This window comes from Mizuhopecten yessoensis, unplaced genomic scaffold (genome assembly GCF_002113885.1).
Source record: "Mizuhopecten yessoensis strain PY_sf001 unplaced genomic scaffold, ASM211388v2 scaffold11133, whole genome shotgun sequence".
Lineage (NCBI taxonomy): Eukaryota > Metazoa > Mollusca > Bivalvia > Pectinida > Pectinidae > Mizuhopecten > Mizuhopecten yessoensis.
The window spans coordinates 783,537-809,946 of NW_018408896.1; the positions used below are offsets into that span (position 1 = coordinate 783,537).

Genomic DNA, 26,410 nt, shown 5'->3' on the forward strand with positions numbered 1-26,410 from the left:
AAAGAGACAAATGCAGTCATGATATTAGAATTGATCCTGGGGTCTGGCCACAACCGTAGGGACCTAGTTTCTGCGTCACAGCTTGGAAACAGTTGAGATCCCCACCCCATAACCATACATAAAATTGCTGGGCATGAAAAATTGAATACAGATATATATGCTACAAGGATTGGCCTTGGGGTCTGGCATATTCCCTTGGATCTCATTTGGAGAATATTCTGCCATGATTGCTTAGATATCAAGGTGAGCGATACAGGCCCTATGGGCCTCTTGTTACTGTTCGTCTTCGGAAGATGTCTCATGATTGTGTGATTTAAACACAAAGTTCTGACGTTATGAACAAGTAATCTCAATCGTTATGCTCCTTATATAAAAATGGACTGTAGTACAGTGCACTGGAAGGTGTGGTAGATTTTATCATTGGGAAAAGTCGGTCCAAGCACTAATTACTTGCCAACTACGAGTGTTAAAAATGAAGGGTAATTTAATTCATTAGAACAGATGAAAATTGTCAACCTTTTAGCTGATTTTGGCTTTTAAAAGAAAATTGATTTGACGTATTATAGTATATATTGGTGAGCGTCCATCTGTCCATACTTTTTTGATAACTTGCTTGAATATCGTTTTACTTTGATGGAACTTTGTAAGCATGTAATTAATATGTAGACTGTACAAGTTCGAAGCTCGGCAAAATCCTTTACATAATAAGTTAGTATACTTTACTGCTATCTTTATTGGTCGACGGTATCGGCACGGCAACTTAATCAACTGGAACAGGTTTGTCAATATTTACGCTTCCTCTAACGGCCATATATGCCAGTAAATAATGAATAGAACTGTCTGGTTTCAATAGTGTTTGAATGTACGAAGGGAGACAATACCTATGTTGATAAACTTTTAAAAATGATATATGAAAATATGAAAAACATAAATTCCTTCAGCTTAAGTTAGTCAAGTACAGTATGCTTTCACCACACTCCATGATAGTACAAATACTGTACCTTTGTTGTAATTCCGTGCGGTAATAATAATGATAAGTCTTTATTTAAACTTGATTACAAAGTGAGTCAAAGACTCGTCTCCCTCATGGTCAAGCATATTAAAAAATGTACATTATTTACAACATTAATATACTGAAACTAGAGTACCACACGGAGGTACATTAATATACTGAAATAAGGGTACCGCACGGAGATACATTAAATATTAATGTACCTCCGTGCGGTTCACTTGTTTCAGTGTATTAATGTATCTCCGTGCGGTACTCTTGTTTCAGTATATTAATGTACCTCCGTGCGGTTCTCTTGTTTCAGTGTATTAATGTATCTCCGTGCGGTACTCTTGTTTCAGTATATTAATGTACCTCCGTGCGGTACTGTAGTTTCAGTATATTAATGTACCTCTGTGCGGTACTCTAGTTTCAGTATATTAATGTTCCTCCGTGCGGTACTGTAGTTTCAGTATATTAATGTACCTCCGTGCGGTACTCTAGTTTCAGTATATTAATGTACCTCTGTGCGGTACTCTAGTTTCAGTATATTAATGTTCCTCTGTGCGGTATTCTTGTTTCAGTGTATTAATGTACCTCCGTGCGGTACTCTTGTTTCAGTATATTAATGTATCTCCGTGCGGTACTCTTGTTTCAGTATATTAATGTATCTCCGTGCGGTACTCTTGTTTCTGTGTATTAATGTACCCCCGTGCGGTTCTCTTGTTTCAGTATATTAATGTATCTCCGTGCGGTATTCTTGTTTCAGTATATTAATGTACCTCCGTGCGGTACTCTTGTTTCAGTATATTAATGTATCTCCGTGCGGTACTCTTGTTTCAGTATATTAATGTATCTCCGTGCGGTACTCTTGTTTCAGTGTATTAATGTACCCCCGTGCGGTTCTCTTGTTTCAGTATATTAATGTATCTCCGTGCGGTACTCTTGTTTCAGTATATTAATGTACCTCCGTGCGGTACTCTTGTTTCAGTATATTAATGTATCTCCGTGCGGTACTCTTGTTTCAGTATATTAATGTATCTCCGTGCGGTACTCTTGTTTCTGTGTATTAATGTACCCCCGTGCGGTTCTCTTGTTTCAGTATATTAATGTATCTCCGTGCGGTACTCTTGTTTCAGTATATTAATGTACCTCCGTGCGGTACTCTTGTTTCAGTATATTAATGTATCTCCGTGCGGTACTCTTGTTTCAGTATATTAATGTATCTCCGTGCGGTACTCTTGTTTCTGTGTATTAATGTACCCCCGTGCGGTTCTCTTGTTTCAGTGTATTAATGTATCTCCGTGCGGTACTCTTGTTTCAGTATATTAATGTACCTCCGTGCGGTACTCTTGTTTCAGTATATTAATGTATCTCCGTGCGGTACTCTTGTTTCAGTATATTAATGTATCTCCGTGCGGTACTCTTGTTTCTGTGTATTAATGTACCCCCGTGCGGTTCTCTTGTTTCAGTGTATTAATGTATCTCCGTGCGGTACTCTTGTTTCAGTATATTAATGTACCTCCGTGCGGTACTGTAGTTTCAGTATATTAATGTACCTCTGTGCGGTACTCTAGTTTCAGTATATTAATGTTCCTCCGTGCGGTACTGTAGTTTCAGTATATTAATGTACCTCCGTGCGGTACTCTAGTTTCAGTATATTAATGTACCTCTGTGCGGTACTCTAGTTTCAGTATATTAATGTTCCTCTGTGCGGTATTCTTGTTTCAGTGTATTAATGTACCTCCGTGCGGTACTCTTGTTTCAGTATATTAATGTATCTCCGTGCGGTACTCTTGTTTTAGTGTATTAATGTACCCCCGTGCGGTACTCTTGTTTCTGTGTATTAATGTACCCCCGTGCGGTTCTCTTGTTTCAGTGTATTAATGTACCTCCGTGCAGTACTCTTGTTTCAGTATACTAATGTACCTCCGTGAGGTACTCTTGTTTCAGTGTATTAATGTATCTCCGTGCGGTTCTCTTGTTTCAGTGTATTAATGTACCTCCGTGCAGTACTCTTGTTTCAGTATACTAATGTACCTCCGTGTGGTACTCTTGTTTCAGTATATTAATGTACCCCCGTGCGGTTCTCTTGTTTCAGTGTATTAATGTATCTCCGTGCGGTACTCTTTTTCAGTATATTGATGTAACGCAAACTGATATTTTCCCCAATGAAAAAGATAAAAAAAAATGACTTTTCAGCCTTTATTTTCATCTCTGTTAGAACGATTTAACCATTCACCCCTTACTGCTACGTTGAGCTTGTAAAAATAACCTTTTATCAATTTATTGATAGGACTACAGAGTGAAAATCGACTTATTCAGTAGACCATCTGGTTTGATTGGTAGGTAGAGAACTATAGTAAATAAATAATGATTTTCAAACAACAAAATCACCAGAGCTACAAAAAAATCTACTCCTGTAGTCAAGGTGTCAGTAGAACCAGAGATTTATTGTAAGTCCTTTGCTTTTGAATTTTATCTGGAGATGTGTGTAAATGTTTTCATACATAATCTTTGTTGTTTTGCGATAGAAAATGATTTATATGTTTCATTGATTTAACTCTGTTAACTTAAAAATAAGTTGGATAAGCATAATAACAAACCCGTCGCTAAGTCTTGCAAGGAAGCGATGTTTGGCTTTTTGGCATACTTCATCTAGATCTATGTTCATGACAGAAAGCCTTTCTATATCTATCTATCTATATGTTATACTCCACAGAGACCAAAATGGCTTTTCAGAACAAAAGATTCGCTTTACTACGGTGTTTNCCCCCCCACACACACACACACACACGTTATTGCATAACCTAATGAAACATAATAAATATATTGGGCTAGTCAATATACCGCGGAATTGCTATCCAAGCAATACCAATTTGGTGATATCGGATCATAGTATAAAAGGTTCGGCATGGATATTGTTTTATCTCTATTTAATTTGTTCTATTATTTCCCATAGCACAGTATTTTATTGTCAATCCTAAATTATTATCATTTGTATGCCTAATAGCCACGCCGGCTTTCTTCTCACCGTCAGACCGATTCGTATTGTTTCCGGAGTTTTAATAAGTCTGTTTCCAGATTAGAAATCTTTTAAAGATGGCGACCTCCATTGGATAACACGCACACGATTTGATGGTTGAGGAAACGGACTTATTATCATTCAAGTAGTTTATTTAAAGAATGTAAGGAGCTTATGTGAAACAAGCAAGTTGTTGAAAGGCTGTCATATTTTAGAGAAATCTTTCTTAATGTTGTGGAAATTCTGTGAAAAAAGTGATAAATAAGCAGGTCCAGTAAATATACTGAGAGTACACTCTGCCGATTGAGCATATCACTGTGTTTAGCTGTAAAGACCTATAATAGCTCTATTGACCCCGTGGCGGATCCAGAGGTTTTTTGGGGGCTTCATTTTTTTTTACATTTATGAAAATAAACATCTAAATGTATACTTTTTGTAGTTAACATTACCATAAACCTTATTGTTTTATGCGACTATGCTTTGATTTAATGAAAATTGGAATCTGAGAAATTATAGCTCTATAACTATGTAGGTCTTTATAGTTATATAGCCCAATCGGCAGAGTGTACTGGACCTAAAAAGCTTGATTAATAACACAGGCGCCTCATAAATTAAACCGTGCCCCTGTGATCTAATATGTATATATGTGGAAATATAGAATAGCCTGCCTACCCTACTATGTTAATATAGAAGGATAGGCAGGCTATTTTATATTGCCATATATACATTAACATATCGGATACAGGCGCCTGTGAATAATAAAGTCAAATTATGTGAATGTATATTTGCATAAGGCCAAATAAAAAATCTTGTTCCGCTAACCGTACCTTATTACCCTAGACCGAGTTCCCTCTGGCCCTGACACAAGACTTAGACATTTTGATACATAGATGTCTGGTGTGGGTCATCTATCTGTCAAAATGTCTTAAGTCTGGTGTCGGGGTCAGAGGAAACTCGGGCTAAACCTACCCTTGATTTGGTTGCATACCCTAAAGTTTTTAATGGCATTTGGTGATATGTAAATTGTTAAAGTCAGAACTCGTTCTCTATATAAGAATAGTAAAAAAAATTTTTTTTTTGTCTACCTACCCTTTTTTTTCTCAGGATGACAGCGGAAACACAACTATTTTTTGCCTGAAGATGGATGTCCTGTGAAATGATCATCACATGTTAGGGGTCTTGAGCTTTTCTTTGAACTTTTTGAAATTTACGAAGGGGAGTTTACAAAAAAAAACACAAAAAAAATAATTTAATGTGTCTATGTACACACTATAGGAAAAAGATAACACTTTTAAATGGCAAATTCATTAGTTGAAAATGTTCCATTTTAGGGCTAAGAATCGGGAGTCTCCCTTCAAAATAAGGAGAGTTGGATTTTGACATATAGATGTCTGGTGTGCTATATGAAAACATGAGAGTTTTGAGGTGCTGACAACAGACCATGACACCTGAGCGAATACCATTTTGTAGTTCATGGGAGTGACTTATCAACAAGCCGTACTGATCCGGGCCAAAAACAGAATATATCATTCTTGTGTAGAAGATTTCCGGACTGCATCTTTTTTAATTTGTTGATTATAGTCACTTCCCGATACCAAACAGTGTAGGAGAATTCCACATTTTCATATAATTGTGCGCTCTGGCCCCACACCAGATATCTATATGTTAAATTGTCTGGTGTCGGGGCCAGAGGAAACTCCGGCTAAGTTGGATGTTGTAGCTGTAATACATTTGATTGGATTGGTGTGGGAGAAATATGATAAGATAATTAGAAATATTAATGGTATATTTACATAATTACCGTAAATGAAAGGTATGTTGATGATGATTTACAAGATGTAATGTATGGAAAAGCCTCAAATTGGTATGAAAATTTCATAGAATGTCTTTGTGTGCTTTGGCTTTGAGTAACCTCCCTTGATTGGTTATGGTATCTGTTCTCTTTTGCAGGTTGCACATATGCTGATTAAGCAGGTACATTTGATCCGCTTGATTGCTGATTGCTCCAAACTACTGATCAGGAGATACCCGAGATCCAAGGTACAGAATGTGAGATAAACCTGGGGTAGGAGTGAGGGTTTGATCTTTACATAATGACTGGACTTTCCTCCGTTGATAAAAGGAATCTCCAGGAAGTATAACATATGTCTGATATTATTTTATCTCATAAAAGTTATTAAAACACAATCTTTTCCTTACAAATTGGGGTAAATATAAGACTCCCATCGAATGGAATTTTAATTTATTTTTCTCATTTTGATGATGTCTTTTGCTGTCTTCCTCTGTACATTATTACCCTTACTGCAATTCTGGTTTTATTCTCTAATTTTCAGTAAGGATGTATAGCTTACTGATGTGCTGAGTTGTAAGGGACTATTATAACACCCCCCAAACCACAAAGTCATTTTTTTTACAGAATTCGTTGTTTATTATAGTTGATTTATCCATGATAGTTTGACATTGTATGTAATACATGTAATCATAAACAAAAAACAAAAATAACTTTAATACATTAACTGTTGCTGTGATGAAACCGCTGTTTGGCTAACACAGTTGTGTGTCTTATAGATGTCAACAACTACAGCAACAAGTGGGTGTGGTGCTGATACAAAGGTAGAGAAAACATTGCAAGGGTCCGAAGTCAAGTCAGAGGGCATACAGGAAACCACAGGCGAGAAACGCAAATTGGAAGGAGAGGAGGTGACGACTTCAGTGAAGAAAGAAAAGACAGACCAAGCACCTGTGGTAAGAATGCACCTGTGAAATCCTAAGGTCATAATTGTGACAGCCTTCGTGTAAAAGGATTTTATTTTTACATTTGCCACATAGATGAAATCTAGTGGTGTCAGTTTAACAGTCCTTACTCCTTACATCTACCACTATTTGTGGCGGAAGAGATACAAAGAGATAAGAGAGAATGATGGTTACAATTAATACTGAAGCATTATTGATTGTGTTAGGAAACACACATGGTATGAAATATTAGGGGTGTCACTATATGCCTGGAGTGTATCACGATATATTGCAATGCAGAGGCAATGTATTGAGATATGAATCCTGACATTCTGTCATAGGTAATAGGGGCTGACTTTAAAAGAAATTGTAGTCAGAATGTTATCAAACTAAATCACATATGGTATATGGAGCACAGATTTATGTTAAAACACTTTAATATTATATTTACATAAAATGAGCATTTGAAAGATATTATGATACAGCAATATTTTATTTCTGTACATATTGCGATATGATACAATATGCCTATGTATTGCGATATACCAGTTTTCTGATATATTGTGACAGCTCTATAAAATATACATGTAGAATCTTCAATAACTTTCCATCTTATATGAGACTTTAAAATAAGTTCATAAATTTTCATTTTTAGATTTTTGTGCTAAGCTAAATAAAGAAAACTTTGGGATAAATTTCAAAAATCTTATAGAAACAAATTCTAGATCCTTCTGATCACATAAGTATTAACATCTCCGTCTATAGGCTTCAGTGTTACTTCAACCGTTTCTCTCCACCACTTAAACCTGAATCGTCCGTAACTCATTCACCCCTGAAGACACATTTGAACTCATCCAAATCAATGGTTGGAATAGTTTATTAGGAAATTTCAGGGGTGAATGAGTTAAAGGACCATAGCTGTTAATAGGACAAGCAAACAAACCAAACCAAACCAAATAATGTCGTGTCTATCATCTTAATTCTGAAATCACCATGGATAAAAGGACGGTGCTATGAAATCATATAAAATATGACATCAGTGTATTTTCTGCATAACAAGATATGAACGTACTAATAAATATAATACAGTTTCAGTCAGTGATGGTTATATAATATATATTTTTAGGTCACCTGAGCTTTGTTCAAGTGACCTATTCTAATCGCTTTCCGTACGTCGTCCGTTGTGCGTAAACTTTTTACATTTTCAACTTATTCTCAAGAACCAGTAGATGGATTCTTTTCAAATTTGGTCAGAATCATCATTGGTAGATGAGGCTACAAAATTGTAAAATTGGGATTCCTACCCCAACCCCTGTAACCAGGGCGAGGCCCCAAAGGGAAAATTAACCAATATTTCAAAAATCTTGTTCTTCAGACTCAGAGGTACTACAGTCATATTCTCTGCATGGAAAGAAAGATCATCAGGGGCTTTACTTAAATTGTAAATTTCAGGACCCCCCCAGCTATTCGTTCTCCGTTGCGGAGGGGGTAAAGTTTACTATAGTTTATATAGGGAAATAACACTTTTGGGAATATTTTGACAACTTTCTGTAGGAAATTATTTTTACTTGGTGAGAATTTTCCTTGGAGGAAGATGGTTTCAAATTGTAAAATTGAGATTCCTACCCCAACCCCTGGGGCCAGGGCGGGGCCCAAAAGGGAAAATTAACCAATATTTCAAAAATCTTCTCCTCCAGACTCAGAGGTACTACAGTCATTTTCTCTACATGGAAAGAAAGATCATCAGGGGCTTGACTTAAATTGTAAGTTTCAGGACCCCCGAGCTATTTGTTCTCCCTTTGGGAGGGGGTAAAGTTTACTATGGTTTATATAGGGAAATAACACTTTTGGGTATATTATGACTACTTTTTGTAGGAAATTATTTTTACTTGGTGAGAATTATCCTTGGAGGAAGATTGTTTCAAATTGTAAAATTGAAATTCCTACCCCAACCCCTTGGGCCAGGGCGGGGCCCCAAAGGGAAAATTAACCAATATTTCCAAATTTTTCTCCTCAAGACTCAGAGGTAATACATTCATTTTCTCTGCATAGAAAGAAAATCATCAGGGGCTTTATTTAAATTGTAAATTTCAGGACCCCCGAGCTATCTGTTCTCCCTTGGGGAGGGGGTTAAGTTTACTATAGGTTATATAGGGAAATAACACTTTTGGGTATATATTTTATCAATTTCAGCAGAAAATTACTCAAACTTAGTCAGAATCATCTTTGGTGAATGAGAGTATTACTTGTAAAATTGGGATTCCTGTCCCATCCCCAGGGGCTAGGGCTGGGCTCCAAAGGGAACATTTACCAATATTTTCAAATTCTTATCCTTTGATGACATGACAAGTATTGTATTTCACTTAGTTTACATGCTGATTTCCACATCACATCTAAACAATAAAATAAAGCTACCAGTACCTATGATATAACTTAGGTGACCGCTAAGGCCATTGGGCCTCTTGTTATATGTTGTATCCTTTTAAATGACCAATTAAGCTAATGTTGTCAACAATGCCATTATGTGCCCAGTTTCAGTGTCTGAATATTAGTAGTAGATACCATAAAACTCTTGATACTGTAACAGTCCATAACTATAGAAGTATGTAGCACCAAACCTGGCCCCACACACAACCTGGCCCCACACAACCTGGCCCCACACACAACCTGGCCCCACACACAACCTGGACCCACACACAACCTGGCCCAACACACAACCTGTACCAACACACAACCTGGCCCCACACACAACCTGGCCCCACATACAACCTGTAACCACACACAACCTGGCCCCACACACTACCTGTACCCACACACAATCTGGCCCCACACACAACCTGACCCCGCACACAACCTGTACCCACACACAACCTGGCCCCACACACAACCTGGACCCACACACAACCTGTACCCACAAACAACCGGGACCAACACACCTGGGACCCCCACACAACCTGTACCCACACACAACCTGGCACCACACACAACCTGGCCCCAAACACAACCTGTACCCACACACAACCTGGCCCCACACACAACCTGGCCCCACACACAACCTGTACCCACACACAACCTGGCCCCACACACACCCTGTACCAACACACAACCTGTACCCACACACAACCTGGCCCCACACACAATCTGGCCCCATTCAACCTGACCCCACACACAACCTGTACCCACACACAACATGGCCCCACACACAACCTAGACCCACACACAACCTGTACCCACAAACAACCTGGACCCACACACAACCTGGACCCACACACAACCTGTACCCACACACAACATGGCCCCACACACAACCAGGTCCCACACACAACCTGTACCCACAAACAACCTGGACCCACACACAACCTGTACCCACACACAACCTGGCCCCAAACACAACCTGTACCCACACACAACCTGGCCCCACACACAACCAGGTCCCACACACAACCTGGACCCACACACAACATGTACCCACACACAACATGGCCCCACACACAACCAGGTCCCACACACAACCTGGACCCACACACAACATGTACCCACACACAACATGGCCCCACACACAACCTAGACCCACACACAGCCTGTGCCCTCAAACAACCTGGACCCACACACAACTTGGGCCCACACACAACCTGTACCCACACACACCCTGGACCCACACACACCCTGGCCCCAAACACAACCTGTACCCACACACAACCTGTACCCACACACAACCTGGCCCGGGATCATGAAACAATCGGTTGACTTCAGGGTTTGTTTTGCTGACCACATATGCTGTTATTTTCATGACGTTCTTGTGATTGGTTGAGTCAAAACTCAGTTTTAGACTTTAGATTCTTTCATTTTCTCGGGGCTCCAACATTACACCGAGAAACAGAAGTTGCTGTTTAAAACCAGAACAATTTAACATACACATGTCAATAAGGTAGCAACTTCAATACTTAACGCATGGTAATAAATCATTATGTTGCTGTTGTTCCTTTTAGACTGAAACAGAAACAGCCCCTCTGAAGAGGAGAAAGGTGGCACTTTTCATGTCTTATAGTGGGAAAGGATATTTTGGTCTTCAGAGGTGAGTTGACCTACTTTATCCTCAGAGGTGAGTTGACCTACTTTATCCTCAGAGGTGAGTTGACTTACTTTATCATCAGAGGTGAGTTGTCTTACTTTGTCCTCAGAGGTGAATTGACTTATTTTATCCTCAGAGGTGCGTTGACCTACTTTATCATCAGAAGTATGTTTATGCAACTTCAGATGTTTAATAGTCTGCCAACACCAAAGCAGGAAAGGACACCTAAATGTCCAGTGTCCCATCATTTTGTTGCAGCTGGTATAAATTATTGTATTGAAATTGGCGAAGTAGTCAAATGCTGCTATACGCCAGGACGCTATATTTAGTCCCCATAGGATATTTCTAGTGTTTACAAATTTTACTATGTTTTGGATTTAGCAATCTTTCCCTTGTTGCATCAAAACTGACTTTTTGAAATGATTCCAACTCTAAAGTATGCACCCCGTTCATCTATTGTATGGCCTGTGCATCCATTAAAGGTCTTGGTATGAAATTGTGACCATTAAATAGTGAAGTTATGTAGAAATTTGATCACATTTTACCAAGTTTTGCAGTTTATATTTTATATTATTCACACCTTATGTTATATTTATACATTAATTTTGGATTAAGATTGCTATATCATGAGGATCTAATTTAATTTTTCTAAACTCGATTTATTTCTCCAATGCGTTTTGAACTTATTTACACAAGTACATGGCTGACTTGCACTTTAACAGATTTACATGTAATTTTAACTTGTTCACTGAAGTGCTTGGTGAACTTAACTTGCACTATAACTGATTTACGTGGAGGTCTATCAACTTCATTCTACTTTATACGTGTCAAATCTACATTATCACATACTTCCGGGAAAAAACCCTTTTTGAAACAAAGATATTAGCATTTTGCTATGGTTGGCATTCAGTTGTTTGCATTTATTGATAATACATCTCTGATTTTACTAATTTACGAAATGTTTATTAAGACAGAAGGATTTTCCTACAATAGAAGGAGCCCTGGGAAAGGCACTGCTCAGTGTGGGTGTGATATCTAAACAAGATGAGGAGATGCCACAAAAGGTGAGTAAGTTTATGTACAAAAGGTGAGTAAGTTTATGTACAAAATGTGAGTAAGTTTATGTACAAAAGGTGAGTTAAGTTTAATTAAAATTATAAGTCATTAGAAGTTATATAATTATGGATTTTGTCATTCTTAAAAAGTTAACTCAATGAACAGGCCAATTATTGAAAGTAAATACAAATTAAAAGATCATCTATATATTGTAAAAATTAACATATCATCCATATATTCTAAAAATTAATTGATCATCCTTATATTGGAAAAATTAATTCATCATCTGTATAGTGTAAACATTATTTGATCCTCCATCTAAGGTAAAAGTTGAAAGGTTGTCCATATAGCGTATCGTGTAGAAGCCCTGGGTGAAGTTATCACCTGCCTTTGTCTAATTCATGTAATATTTATGAGACTAAGCGTAAACGATAAAATACATTGGAGAAGTCAAACATATGTGAAAAAGAGCCTTTTATTATCCTTTGCAGGCTAAATCATGTTTTTTGTGGTGTTTACGTCAAAAATAACAAAAAAAATATATAATATTAACTTAAAAAGATTGTACTGGTTGTTTCTGAAGTAATATTCCTTAAATCTAGATTTGTTGATGAGCAACTTTTGACAGGTATGTAAAATATGGTTTAAAAATGTATTCATATGCCAATAAACGAAGTGTCAGTTTATGAAAATCATTGTTGCATATCTTACTGATTGTATTACATGAACAGATGGAGTTCCAGCGGGCTGCCAGGACCGACAAAGGAGTGTCTGCAGCAGGAAACCTCATCTCCCTAAAGATACGTACCTTTATTGGTTTCTCTCTTTATGTACTCTTTTAATAAATCTACACTTAAATTAATCAGGGATGATCTCATAAAGATTGAAAAAGATTAATAAAGATTTCTCCCAAGGTAAGATTTCATTTAAGTTGAGTTTTCATCTATTAGTTGAGATTTTGTTTAAGTTGAGATTTCACAAACATTTCATTTAAGTAGAGATTTTATTTAAGTTGAGATTTCACTTAAGTTGATATTTCATTTAAGTAGAGATTTCATTTAACTTGATATTTCATTTAAGTTAAGTTGAGATTTCATTGAAGTAAAGATTTCTTTTAAGTTGAAATTTATCTATTTTGGGATAGTTGAAATTTCATCAAAGTTAGGATTTCATCTTAGACTTATACAGATTTCAGCAGAGGTTGTCTTTTTACTATTTAGGACAAGATATTTGTAAATGATAATACATGTAGCATTAGCCATGCTCTGTTATCTTTTCTCTCTGTTTATACATGTCTATGCATTTGGAAAACTTCTTAGAAGAAATCAACAAAGTTTTACCTCAACAGATCAAGATTCAGGGTAGGTACACGAGTTATTAGCCTTGATTACAGTGACCAATCATCAGTGTAGATAGATAATGGGGTTCCTAGATCTACAAAATGATCACTGTGTAATGGAAGTGTTATAATACTTCTTATTATCCCGTCGCAAAAAGAAATCAAGGGAAATAGGATTCAGTCCGTTCATATGTATGAATGTACATATGTACGTATTTTATACCCTTGGCATCTATCTAGCGACTTCATTTCTCAAAGGATTTTCAAGAAACTTCATACAAGTGTTTGGTATGGCAATGCCTTGAACATTTTCGTGTTTCGTGTTTCTATGTTGAAGGTCAAGGTCACTGTTACTATTTTTAGAAAAGCTTTGTCATCGCTCTACCGACTTCATTCGTTAACGGAATTACATGAAACTTTATATAAGTGTTTGTCTTAACAATACCTTCAAGATATTCTTGCAGAAATATTTTTTCTGTCACATTTTACATATGTTGCACAATGTGTGAATGCGAAGGTATTTGTATCACTTCTGATTCCTTGTTACAGCTTGTATTAGGGTAACCAAGGCATTTAACAGTAAAAATTACTGTGACGGAAGGACATATAGTTACCTGACTCCAACGCTAGTTTTTGCTCCTCATACACAGGTAAGTTGTGTTGTATCTACTCCTCATACACAGGTAAGTTGTGTTGTACTTAATCCTAATACACAGGTTAGTTTTTTGTACCTACTCTGTATACATAGGTGATTTTTAGCTCACCTGCCCAAAGGGCAAGTGAGCTTATGTCATGGTGCGGCATCTGTCGTCCGTCTGTCCTCGTCCGTCAACTTTTCCTTTAAACAACTTCTTCTGAAGAACGAACAGGCCTAGAGTCATGATATTTGACGGAAAGCTTTGTTGGTAGGAGCCCGACAAAATTTGAAAACAAAAATGACCTTGACCTACTTTCAATGTCACAGGGGTCAAATATGTCAAAAACTTCAAACGACTTCTTCTGAAGACCTAAAAAGTATAGAATCTTCATATTTGGCTGATGGATTTCTTGGATGGAGCTCAACAAAGTTTGAAAATGAAAAAGACCTTGACCTACTTAAGAGGTCACAGGTCAACAACATTTTTAAAGGATTTGTTCTCAAGAACTAAAAGGAATGGATTCATAAGATTTGGCTGGTAGCATTTTGAAATAGAATAATGATATTTTGCTGGTAGTTTCAACAGATGGAGCCAACAAAGTTTGCGAGGGAAATAATTTTAGTGCAATATAATATTTAATGAGAATACTTTGCTATGACTGCTTAACTATTCAGGTGAGCGATACAGGCCCTCTTGGGGCTCTTGTTGTTGTATATACTCCTTATGAAATAAAAGAATATTACGGCACTACTGTGTGACGATAACAATACATACTTCTGAGTGAATTATATCTTGTTTAGGTTACTGTGGTTTCTTTAGGAAAGTGGCATGACCCTGTGGGATCCACTGTTTCCTAGTTGAATGGGTCATATTATATAATGACAATATCAATAAGGTAACTAATCAATGCTACAAACTTACAATAACTTGTGTCCTGTCTATATTATAACCATTTAAATATGAAAAACTTTACAAATCAGACATTTCACTGCGTATATATAGTAGGATATATTTACATGAACCTTCAAATGATGTTTGTGTTCCATTTCAGGCAGTTACAGAAAAATATAGAGTTCAAGGTAGGGGATTGTAAAAGTTGCTGTGCTGTTAATTTAAAAAAAAAAAAAACTGACGTCAAGTTAAACTGTTAGGAACTAATCTTTGAATAAACATCTAGTCAACTATCTCAATCTTTTCTGGATATGTTAAAATAGCTCAGTAACTTCTGTTCTTGACAGATGATGTGTTATACATTTATTGACCTTGTGATAGGGAAACAGGATTCCTTGTTTCCCCAAGAATCATGAAACATTTTATGATACTGAATTAGAAGTTTAACAATAACAGAATTGTTAAGACGATCAGACTTCTGTGCCAATGTTTTCGTCTGCTTTAGTCACTTGGAACTCAATTGTGGTGCATCTTGCTCATTTTTCTAAAGAGGGCATAAGGGAAATATTACTGAGTGAACTCGAGTGAGAGAGGGAAACAATGTTTTATTTCCCTGTCATGTGATCAATATAATCCAATCAGACACACTTAAATATAGAAGAGTTTTGCTAGGATTTGTAATTTGCTACTGTCAATTAGTTGGTTATGATAACTTTGATTTTGTTCTGTTTCAGATGAAACCCTCGAACAAGTTCGAGAAATTATAAAGAGATTTGAGGGAACTCATAACTTTCACAACTTCACATCAGGATTGTAAGTGTAGATATTGTAGATACTGTGTGTAAATTGTTTGGAAATTTGGGATGAATATATATCATTAGAATGACAGTCAGTATGCTGATAACATGACATAAAATAATATTTTGTCATGAAATTTAACTAAGATTTTATTTCTAAAGCTTAGCAAAATAATTGTTGTGTACATTAATGTCTGTCAGGTTACAGTATGGTGTGTCGCCTGTCAATTTTTTCTTTGAATGGCCTCTTCTTAACATTTTCATCACTGTAGACTATAATGGACTCATTCAGATCAAAGCATGGTAGAGTTTACTAAAGTTACATAGGTGTGAAAGGATTAAGAACTGAGAGACCCAGCTAGTATTAGCTTACCTTAGATGAATTCCTACAAGACTCTCCAAGTACATCACCGTGACATTCTTTCAAGGCATTGTTGATTGTTTGGCTTATTTCCTTGTGTCTTCCTCGATGTTTGAGTCAACTACTCATTTTGTAATATTGCTCTGCTTAATGTCACCAGTACAAGTTATTTCCCAGGTGTTAGGTCACCTGAGCTTTACTCAAGTGACCTATTCTGATCACTTTCCGTCCTTCGTCGTGCGTCGTGCAACTTTTTCTCAAGACCCAGGGAATGGAATTTTTTCAAACTTGGTCAGAATCATCCTTGGTAGATGAGGCTACATAATTGTAAAATTGGGATTCCTACCTCAACCCCTGGGGCCAGGGCGGGCCCCAAAAGGAAAATTAACCAATATTTCAAAAATCTTCTTCTCCAGACTCAGAGGTACTACAGTCATTTTCTCTGCATGGATGGAAAGATCATCAGGGGCTTTATTTCAATTGTAAATTTCAGGACCCCCGAACCATCCGTTCTCCCTTTGGAGGGAGGGGGGGGTAATGTTTACTATAGTTTATATATTTGGATATAACACTTTTGGGTATGTTTTGACAATTTTCCGTAGAAAATTATTCTTACTTGGTGAAAATTATCCTTGGAGGAAGATGGTTTCAAATTGTAAAATTGGTATTCCTACCCAAACCCCAGCGGCCAGGGTGGGGCCCCAAAGGAAAAAAATAACCAATATTTCAAAAATCATCAGGGGCTTTATTGAAATTGTAAATTTCAGCATCTTTTGGGTATATTTTATCCATTTTCAACAGAAAATTATTCAAACTTTTTCAGAAATCATCTTTGGTGGATGAGGGTACTGCATTGTAAAATTAGGATTCCTGCCCCATCTTCAGGGGCTAGAGCGGGGCCCTAAAGGGAAAATTTACTACTATTTAAAAAAATAATCTTATCCTTTGATGACATGACAAGTATTGTATTTCACTTAGTTAACATGTTGATTTCCACATCACATCTAAACAATAAAATTGAGCTACCAGTACCTATAATATAACTCAGGTGACCGCTAAGGCCCTTGGGCCTCTTGTTTGGGAGGTAAGCAGACATATTGGTATTATACTGTCTTGATTTCACCCTGTTCCTCGATAACGAGTCCCCCCCCCCGATACTACCAGTGAGAACTACATGTTTTCACTCTGTCCATTTGCCTGTTGGTCAGCTCATCAGTCAGTGCATCACTTCAAACAGCGCATATTTCAAATACTCTGTCACCGACAATTGTCAAATTTTGTATGTGAGTACCTCTTGGGATGGCAGAGTTTCACATACTCAAATAGGGTTATGTCCTATACTGTATACAGAGAGAGGACATATCTCATACTCCATCAACTATAAATATTATTTTTTATCTGAGTATCTCTTGAGATGGCAAAGTGTCACATACCGCTAAAACAGGGTCTTGTCCTATAGTATATACAGAGCTACTTGTTCACTCATTTTAGAGCATACCTTGTACTCTATCAACTATAAATTGATTATTTTATGTGAGTGTTTCTTGGAATTTTATGAGTGTCGCAAACTGAAGTGTGGTCCTGCTGTTTACAGAGTTATGATTCTGGGTACATATTTGATGTCTGGAGGAAGATGGCTCACAAAACATTGTCTTGTTATGATAAAAAATGTGTGTTTCGTTTTTTAGGAAGCCAACAGAGGCCAAAGCTAAACGATACATCATCAATTTTAAGGTATATTGTATGACTTGGTGTACATAATTTTCAATATTTAAGATGTTTATGATAAAAGCGGATATTTCAGTGTAATGGTAGTGTGCATTTTCGGAAAATTGGATTCCTGTTAAATGATTAAACCTGTACCTACTCAATCATAGTCAATTAATCTTTCATTATTACTTTTCGATTAGGCTGTTTAACAACATGAAACTTTTGTAATATATTACATTTTGTTATTTTCACATTAACCCTTTCACCCCTAGGTAACTTTAGACTACCGTACATTTATCTGGATGAGTCGATTATGGTCTACAGTGGTGAAAGGGTTAACACAGGAACAACATAGAGAACGGAAAACATTAACAGCTTGACCACCGTCTCCTATAACACAACGGTCAGCTTATACTAATGTTTATTATAATGCATACCAACCTTTGTTGGCTGTGTCAGGTCGAGAGCGTTTGATAACACTTGACCCTCTAGAAGCTCATGCTGCAGTCACCTGTGGGCTCAGGAGAAAGAATAGGCCATTGCATGGCATAAACAGCATCTAAAATGGTGTTCTTATCACCTCTACCCTACCACCTTATTTTCTGAACTGGTACCCCCTTGTTTATTGGCTGCATTACCCTTTTACTAAGTGATAGCTATTGTGTCGATTGGTTGTTATGGTTTTTGTCCCATGACAGAGACAAAATAGTCCTTTAAATTGTGTCTTTTTGCTTGATGATCAGCTTTAACAGGGATCTATTGTTAGTAGTAAGGGCTGGTTTACCCGCTGCCAGCATAATGTGACCGGGTGAAATACTGTGCTGGCTTCAGCATGGTATTTCAGTGAGGTAGGATTCTAAAGTCAGCATCAAATCGGCACTGTCGCAAAGAGGCAAATATACCAACATATTGCCTTCAGCACCCACATCTATTACAAACACTGAGGCACATCCTTAAATGACCCTAGCCTTTAATAGGATGTATAACTCAATAAACCAAACTAAATTAATTCTAGCGGCTTATTGTGTTGGACTTATGATAATTGTACAGGTTCTGTTCACTTCGGTGCAAGTATTGATTGTCTATGACAAAGCTAGTGTTATATATGAAGTAGAGGCGGTGGTGGAGATCCTCCAGAAGTCACCTCTTTTATCAGTAAATTATCATAGATTCTAATGCTTACATGACTCTACCCCAAATTGATACATTTTTTTTCAGTTTTCTGTGATATTTAAAAATTTAAAACACAGATACAAAAAGTTTTCTTATTTTATAGACAGCCCATGGTGGTTCATTTTTGAAAAAAAGTTTGGATTTCAAGTTATTTGTTTCTAAAAACATAGCAATACATTTTGAATGACTTCACATCCATTTTTTGGCAACAAAGAGTACCCAGAATGATGCATGGTATCACAGGCTGTGTATTTCTATTAATTAGTGAACATATTACAGCAAAATACATCATTATTACTGCTTATAATATTAAAAGTTGTTTCTTTATTTCAGCTTGTTGTACTGCTCAGTTTTCACTTATCTATTTTTGCCTTATTTGTAAGGTTTTGAAATCATCAATTGTTCAACTGTTATATCCGATGTACAATAATCACTAATATGTAATACGTCTCTTTGTTGAAGAGAGATTACCATGTCTTAGTATACATGAAAATATGTTTCAAAGAACCATGACTGATTTCAGTGTGGTGAGCCGTTTGTACAAGATGACATGGAGTTTGTACAGCTTACAGTTCGTGGACAGAGCTTCATGCTTCATCACATCCGCAAAATGATCGGTAAGATTTCCTGGCTTTGTGAACTCATTCACCCCTGAAGACACATTTGAACTCTTCCAATTCAAAGGTTGGAATAGTTCATTATGAAATTTCAGGGTAAATGAGTTAATTTACCTGTTCATAACCAATTACAGTCTATATACAGGGTAGTGCTTTGTTTATAGTAATTTTTTAGATCAAATTATCTGGTTTTTTTTTTATATTCTATAAGTTTGAGAAAAAGTATTATGTTCTATGAGGACAGAATAGATGACCGTTTAGTGTTAAAGTCCTTATTTTAAGAAATAATGGCAGCGCATTGATTTAATGCCATTTTGAAATGAACTTACCAGTGAAAAAATCAAGCTGATGTTTTTAAAGGGAGATTATTCTGGCAACATACAAAATGAAATAACTCTTTTTTTTACAAAATGACTAATATCATTGTAGATGGAAAATGGCTAATATCATAGTCAGGGAAATGGCTAGATATGGTTTAAAGAAAATGGCTAATGTCATGGTCTTTGGGAAATGTCTAGATATAGTTTATGGAAATGGCTAATATCATGGTCTATGGGAAATGGCTAGATATAGTTTATGGAAATGACTAATGTCATGGTCTATGGGAAATGGCTCACAATATGGTTTATTGGCAATGGCTAATATTATGGTTTAAGGGAAACGGCTAAATATGGACTGTAGGAAATAGTAGAAACTACGGACTATTGGCTCACACTAATATAGTGTATGGGAATTGCTGTGGTTCTGTAATTACTATTGTGTAATTGTGTGTGATTTCTACGGCTCAGGTTTAACAATTGCCATTGTGAGGGGTTGCTGTGGTGAGGAGGTGATAGAGAAGAGTTATTCTGTCGTCAAGGTAATATATCTTTTTAATATATCTCCTTTATGTAAATTATCTTGTCCATTACCAAGGTTACATATCTGGTCCTTTTTCAAGGTAATATATTTGATCCATCATCAAGGTTATATATATATATGGTCCATTATCAATGTAATACATTTGATCCATCATCAAGGTTATATATAAATGGTCCATTATCAATGTAATACATTTTATCCATCATCAAGGTTATATATAAATGGTCCATTATCAATGTAATATATTTGATCCATCATCAAGGTTATATATACTATGGTCCATTATCAATGTAATACATTTTATCCATTTCAATGTAATATACCGGTACATGGCTATCATCAACTAAGGGAATGTACCGGTATCTTGTTCATTATCAAGGTATTATATTTGATAAATTATCAAGGTACTATATTTTACATTATAACAACTTGCAGTATCACAGACAAATCAACTCTAATCTCAGAAAAGTGTTGTATGGCCGCCGCTGAATATTTGTGAAATTTGATTAAAAAAAAATCCTTTTAGCTTCATATTTCCGAACTCCAGCGATATTTATGAAATTTGACAACTTTTCTGTTAAGGTGGATATTCCCAAAGCTCCTGGAAATGGTCTCATGTTGGAGGAGGTAATGACAGCAGTATTGAAGGTCTCCCAGGTTGGGGTTCAGCCCCATGTTAAAATGATTCTGTCAATGATTAAAAAATATTTCTGGATAGCTGGTGGGGTTCAGTTTTGACCGCGTTTTCTTTGGCTGAACTTGAGGACATTGGCAAATTATACATGTATAGAGTTTCTGAGATAAACACATATAATTGTCCTAGACAATGTTATCCTTTTATGTTCTGGTTGTATGAAGTTTATTGTAGAGAGTTGGAAACCTTCGTCTTGAAGATCAACTTGAATTTAGTTAAGTGATGCCAAGTAGACTGGATAGGATCTAGAGCTCATTGTCATGCTGTGATTCTTGTGAACCAATTCTCATACTTGGGGGGGGGGATAACCACACTGTATTGAGTTGAGTTGAGTTTAATCGAGTTAAACTGGCGAGGCAAAGTGGAGCCAGTAAAAGAAATATTTGCGACAGTATAAAATTTAGTAAGTTTATCCCCATTCTAATTCATATAATCCAAAAAAAACACCAAAAGAAACCATGATTTTACGATGTTTTTGAGTGTTTTCTTAAAATTTTGGGTTACTCTGCCGTTGATTGGTGACGTTAGGAATATTCAAAGTGAGGGGGAATTACGTTGACCTTTTGGGATCATGCTATTGTTCTTGATGTCATGAATAATCAATTTCATGACGTGTCAGGGTCAGTTGGGGTCATTGACTTCATGAACAACTGCCACAAGGGCTTCATATGCAAATGAGAAATTGTGGACAGTATATCCAGGTTATACTGTCGCAAATTAATTTTATTGATCAATCAAATGCCATATTACATCTCAAATGGATGAAATTTCAGGTTATTTTATAGGAACTTTTCAGCAATACACCTATACTGTGCATCAAATAAAAAACTTATTTTTTTGTTATTAAATCGAGGGGGGGGGGGGAATAGTTAAATTTTAAAAGGAATATTATGAGGTTTTTAATAATGTTGCAAAATTGTCAATCTTAAGAATCAAAATCTTTTACACCTTTAAATTATTTTAAAAGATAAGTATTATTACGTAAATGTTATAATAAAAGAATTATTGTTTAAAATAAAAAGTAAAAAGTAAGTTTCTGAAGCACAATTTAGAACATATTCATATAAATTAGACAGAAAAATTACAGAAATGATACAAACTATATAAGTTATAAAATATTTTCGAAATGAATGATATTTTGTTATTTGTTTTAGCTGCATTACCATCATTATAATAGGAGATATGGAACGGATGGCATACACGAAGCTCTGGACTGGACTATCTACAAAGTAAGTCAGACCTTTTTGTAGGTACAAGATTTTCACATTTTTGTGCATTGAAAAAATATGAAGTTTCTTTCTATTTATATCTACCCTGATGTACAGATATATGTCTACACAGACTTAAAGAGATATGCTAATATTGAAACAATCTTTAAGAACACACAGCAAAAAGAAGTAACCTGATGTATATTTCCTGCTAATGTAGCAATATCATTGTAGCAGATTGTCTGCTAATGTAGCAATATCATTGTAGCAGACTGCCTGCTAATGTAGCAATATCATTGTAGCAGATCGCCTGCTAATGTAGCAATATCATTGTAGCAGATTGCCTGCTAATGAATGTAGCAATATCAATGTAGCAGATCACCTGCTAATGTAGCAATATCATTGTAGCAGACTGCCTGCTAATGTAGCAATATCATTGTAGCAGATTGCCTGCTGATGTAGCAATATCATTGTAGCAGATTGCCTGCTAATGTAGCAATATCATTGTAGCAGTTTGCCTGCTAATGTAGCAATATCATTGTAGCAGTTCGCCTGCTAATGTAGCAATATCATTGTAGCAGATTGCCTGCTAATGTAGCAATATTATTTAGCAATGTCATTCCTTTTCAGGAAGCAATAGACAAGTTTAAAGAGGAACACATCTACCCAGAAATGATTAGATCCGAAAAAGTGGACCAATCGTATCTTTTACTGAAATCTAATGACATCATGCCTAAAACTACTGGAATTCTTCCATCTGACACCTCTACTGAATAGCTTTAGGGACTTGTCAGATATCTAAAACTTAAAATAAGTATCGGTACAGCTGTAACTTTCCTGAAAACTAATAATGCTGTGAAATGTTTACAAATCTTAATTAAGATCTCCATAGTTCTAAATATAGAATTAAGAAATTGATTGATGTCCATTAAAATGAGCAATCTTCTCAAAAATAATTTAACAAGGTGTAAAGAATTTAATATAATGTCTGTCTGTAGGGTTTAACATCATTTGAAAAGAATTTAATATAATGTCTGTCTGTAAATACTGCAACTCCCTCTTTCGAGTACTCTGTTTTTGACATCAAATGTTAGTGATTTTATATAAAGTGTAAGGGGTTTGACATAATGTGTATAGGGTTTGACATAATGTGTGAAGGGTTTGACATAACATGTATAGGGTTTGACATAATTTGTATAGGGTTTGACATAATGTGTGAAGGGTTTTAAATAATGTGTATAGGGTTTGACATAATGTGTATAGGGTTTGACATATGTGTAAGGGGTTTGACATAATGTGTAAGGGGTTTGACATAAGGTGTAAGGGGTTTGACATAATGGGTATAGGTTTTGATATAATGTGTGCAGGGTTTGACATAATGTGTATAGGGTTAGATATAATGTGTGAAGGCTTTGACATAATGTGTAAGGGGTTTGACACAATGTGTATAGGGTTTGACATATGTGTAAGGGGGTTGACATAATGTGTATAGGGTTTGCCATAATGTGTAAGGGGTTTGACATAAGGTGTAAGGGGTTTGACATAATGGGTATAGGTTTTGATATAATGTGTGCAGGGTTTGACATAATGTGTATTGGGTTTGACATAATGTGTAAGGTGTTTGACATAATGTATATAGGGTTTGACATAATTTGTTAAAGTACTCTGTTTTTGACATCAAATGTTAGTGATTTTATATAAAGTGTAAGGGGTTTGACATAATGTGTCTAGGGTTTGATATAATGTGTGAAGGGTTTAACATAATGTGTAAGGGGTTTGATATAATGTGTATAGGGTTAGACATAATTTGTATAGGGTTTGACATAATGAGTAAGGAGTTTGACATAATGTATATAGGGTTTGACATAATTTGTTAAAGTACTCTGTTTTTGACATCAAATGTTAGTGATTTTATATAAAGTGTAAGGGGTTTGACATAATGTGTGAATGGTTTTAAATAATGTGTATAGGGTTTGACATCATTTGTATAGGGTTTGACATAATGGGTAAGGGGTTTGACATAATGTGTAAGGTGTTTGACATAATGTATATAGGGTTTGACATAATTTGTTAAAGTACTCTGTTTTTGACATCAAATGTTAGTGATTTTATATAAAATGTAAGGGGTTTGACATAATGTTTGACATCAAATGTTAGTGATTTTATATAAAGTGTAAGGGGTTTGACATAATGGGTATAGGTTTTGATATAATGTGTGAAGGGTTTGACATAATGTGTAAGGGGTTTGACATAATGTATATAGGGTTTGACATAATGTGTAAGGGGTTTGACATAATGTGTATAGGGTTTGACATACTATGTGAAAGGTTTGACATAATGTGTGAAGAGTTTGACATAATGTGTATAGGGTTTGACATAACGTGTATAGGTTTTGATATAATATGTATAGGGTTTGACATAATGTGTATAGGGTTTGACATACTATGTGAAGGGTTTGACATGTGTATAGGGTTTGACATATTGTTTATACAGGTTTGACATAATGTGTATACAGGTTTGACATAATGTGTATAGGGTTTGACATAATTTGTTAAAGGTTTCACAATTTTTTAAGGCTTTGACATAAAGTTTAAAGGTTTTTATACTAATTTTCAGGGTTATGGGTTTGACTTTGAAATTAAGATGGAGCTGCTGGATTTTTAGTTGTTGAAAAGGACCTGTGTGGTCCGTTATGAACACATTATCCAAGTGGCCTTCAGAAACTAGCTTTACGTCATCAAGGATAAAAAAATATTTCATAACATGATACAGGCATTGTAACCTTAACTAACCAGCATGGTGACATGGCTAGCTACATTAGATCACCATGAATATGATGAAATACCTCCAGAAAAATTGTTAAACTGGAAATTCAAAGAGGTGAGTTGTCTAATTTATATATTTTTATACAAATACTATTATATTTCCCCTTCAGATGGTCGGCCATATTATATTACATGTATTACTGGTTCTTCTAATATCACTTTCTTTTGGCTTTCATAGCCTCATGATTATCTTATATAAGCAGTTTAGATTTAAATATCTTGTGCTATAACTATTAAATAGCAAGTGCATGATGCAGGCCCCATGCTAGTGATCCTTATATTAGATATGACAAAAAGTTACAGTGGTTTATCAGACTATCTAAATAGTCATGACATTTTTCTTTTTATTTAATTTCAGAGTGATGAAAACAATAAAAAAGGAAAATCTACTTCGAGTTCTGAAAAACCAGACTGTACAGGAGAGACAACATCAGGTAGGGCATTGTTGTTTAAGTATGATATTTATAGCAGGTCAGTAATTTATTGTTGTTTCCTAATCACTCACTTGATAGACTGCAATATTGATGAATTGTTAGGTTGAAGGAATGCAAGGTTAATGATGCTTTGTCATTTTAGACCGCATTCGTGTATCGCGATCCAAACAGTTGAACCAGAGTTGTTTGTTTATGAAATAAGGTCGGACCTAGTAATCTGATGCTGCTTTCAGGCGAGCCTTCAGAAAGCCTTGCAAGGCCTGCATATATCCGAAAATGTTACCTATAAAAACAAACATATTCAAACCGGTAGAACCGGATATGCGAAAGGGGCCTTAATGATTCCATATGTGTGACAACGTAGACAAGACATTAATGATTCTTATGTGTTACAGATAACACATCCTCTTCTACTGAAAACGGAAAGGAAGATGTATTGGACCAAGCTAAAACCAAGAATGCAGTGGACAGTCCAGATAACCGATCTGTAGAGTCTAAGAACATGATGGTGAGCTCTGCGGAGGACGTTCCGTCTTCTTGTAACAAGGACAAGGACGTTCCGACTTCCTGTAATAAGGACACGGACAAATCAGCTGATGAAGCTGTGAATGACAAGGAAACAGTTAACAAAATGGAGGTGTCATGATAATGACCTTGACACATAGACCTAATAATGTGATAAAGGGTCAAGGTGAATGCCAAATCCACTAACCTGGTACCTGGTGTACTGGTCTTGTGAGGTGTGAGATCCAGGAGGCACTCATGTTTAGTTATGAGCAGGATAAGTACATGTTTACAGAGTACATATCTGTTGACTTGCTACTAGTCTCTGCAGTGAGGATGCAGGACTACAAGACATATATTGGGAGCTTCGGTAATTGATGTTTCCTACTGAATTTTGAATTCTTACAAGTGACATTGTATGAGGTAATGTCACTTTACAATTGTGATTTCACAAAAGGGACAATAAAAGCAATGACCAATATGA

General features: G+C 36.0%; 1 protein-coding gene across 1 annotated transcript; it reads left to right on the top strand.

The window, feature by feature from the left end:
* The first annotated feature begins 4,088 nt into the window (after window positions 1–4,088).
* Window positions 4,089–26,410, top strand: LOC110466470 (tRNA pseudouridine synthase A, mitochondrial-like). The gene is made up of 19 exons (XM_021522979.1): window positions 4,089–4,176; window positions 5,964–6,053; window positions 6,582–6,758; window positions 10,736–10,821; window positions 11,789–11,882; window positions 12,606–12,674; window positions 13,166–13,235; window positions 13,763–13,863; window positions 14,903–14,930; window positions 15,477–15,555; window positions 17,589–17,634; window positions 19,307–19,400; window positions 20,189–20,259; window positions 20,844–20,888; window positions 22,110–22,184; window positions 22,794–22,864; window positions 24,959–25,043; window positions 25,347–25,422; window positions 25,818–26,410. The coding sequence occupies exons 2-19, from the start codon at window positions 5,973–5,975 to the stop codon at window positions 26,066–26,068; spliced, it is 1,599 nt and encodes a 532-aa protein (XP_021378654.1). The 5' UTR covers window positions 4,089–4,176; window positions 5,964–5,972; the 3' UTR covers window positions 26,069–26,410.

Bases quoted from the DNA above. Each gene is read 5' to 3' on its own strand.
- LOC110466470 (XM_021522979.1), top strand. From the start codon at position 5,973: ATGCTGATTAAGCAGGTACATTTGATCCGCTTGATTGCTGATTGCTCC. The intron at 17,635-19,306 runs GTATATTGTATG...GACTGATTTCAG, and splicing joins GATACATCATCAATTTTAAG to TGTGGTGAGCCGTTTGTACA. The intron at 19,401-20,188 runs GTAAGATTTCCT...TCTACGGCTCAG, and splicing joins TCACATCCGCAAAATGATCG to GTTTAACAATTGCCATTGTG.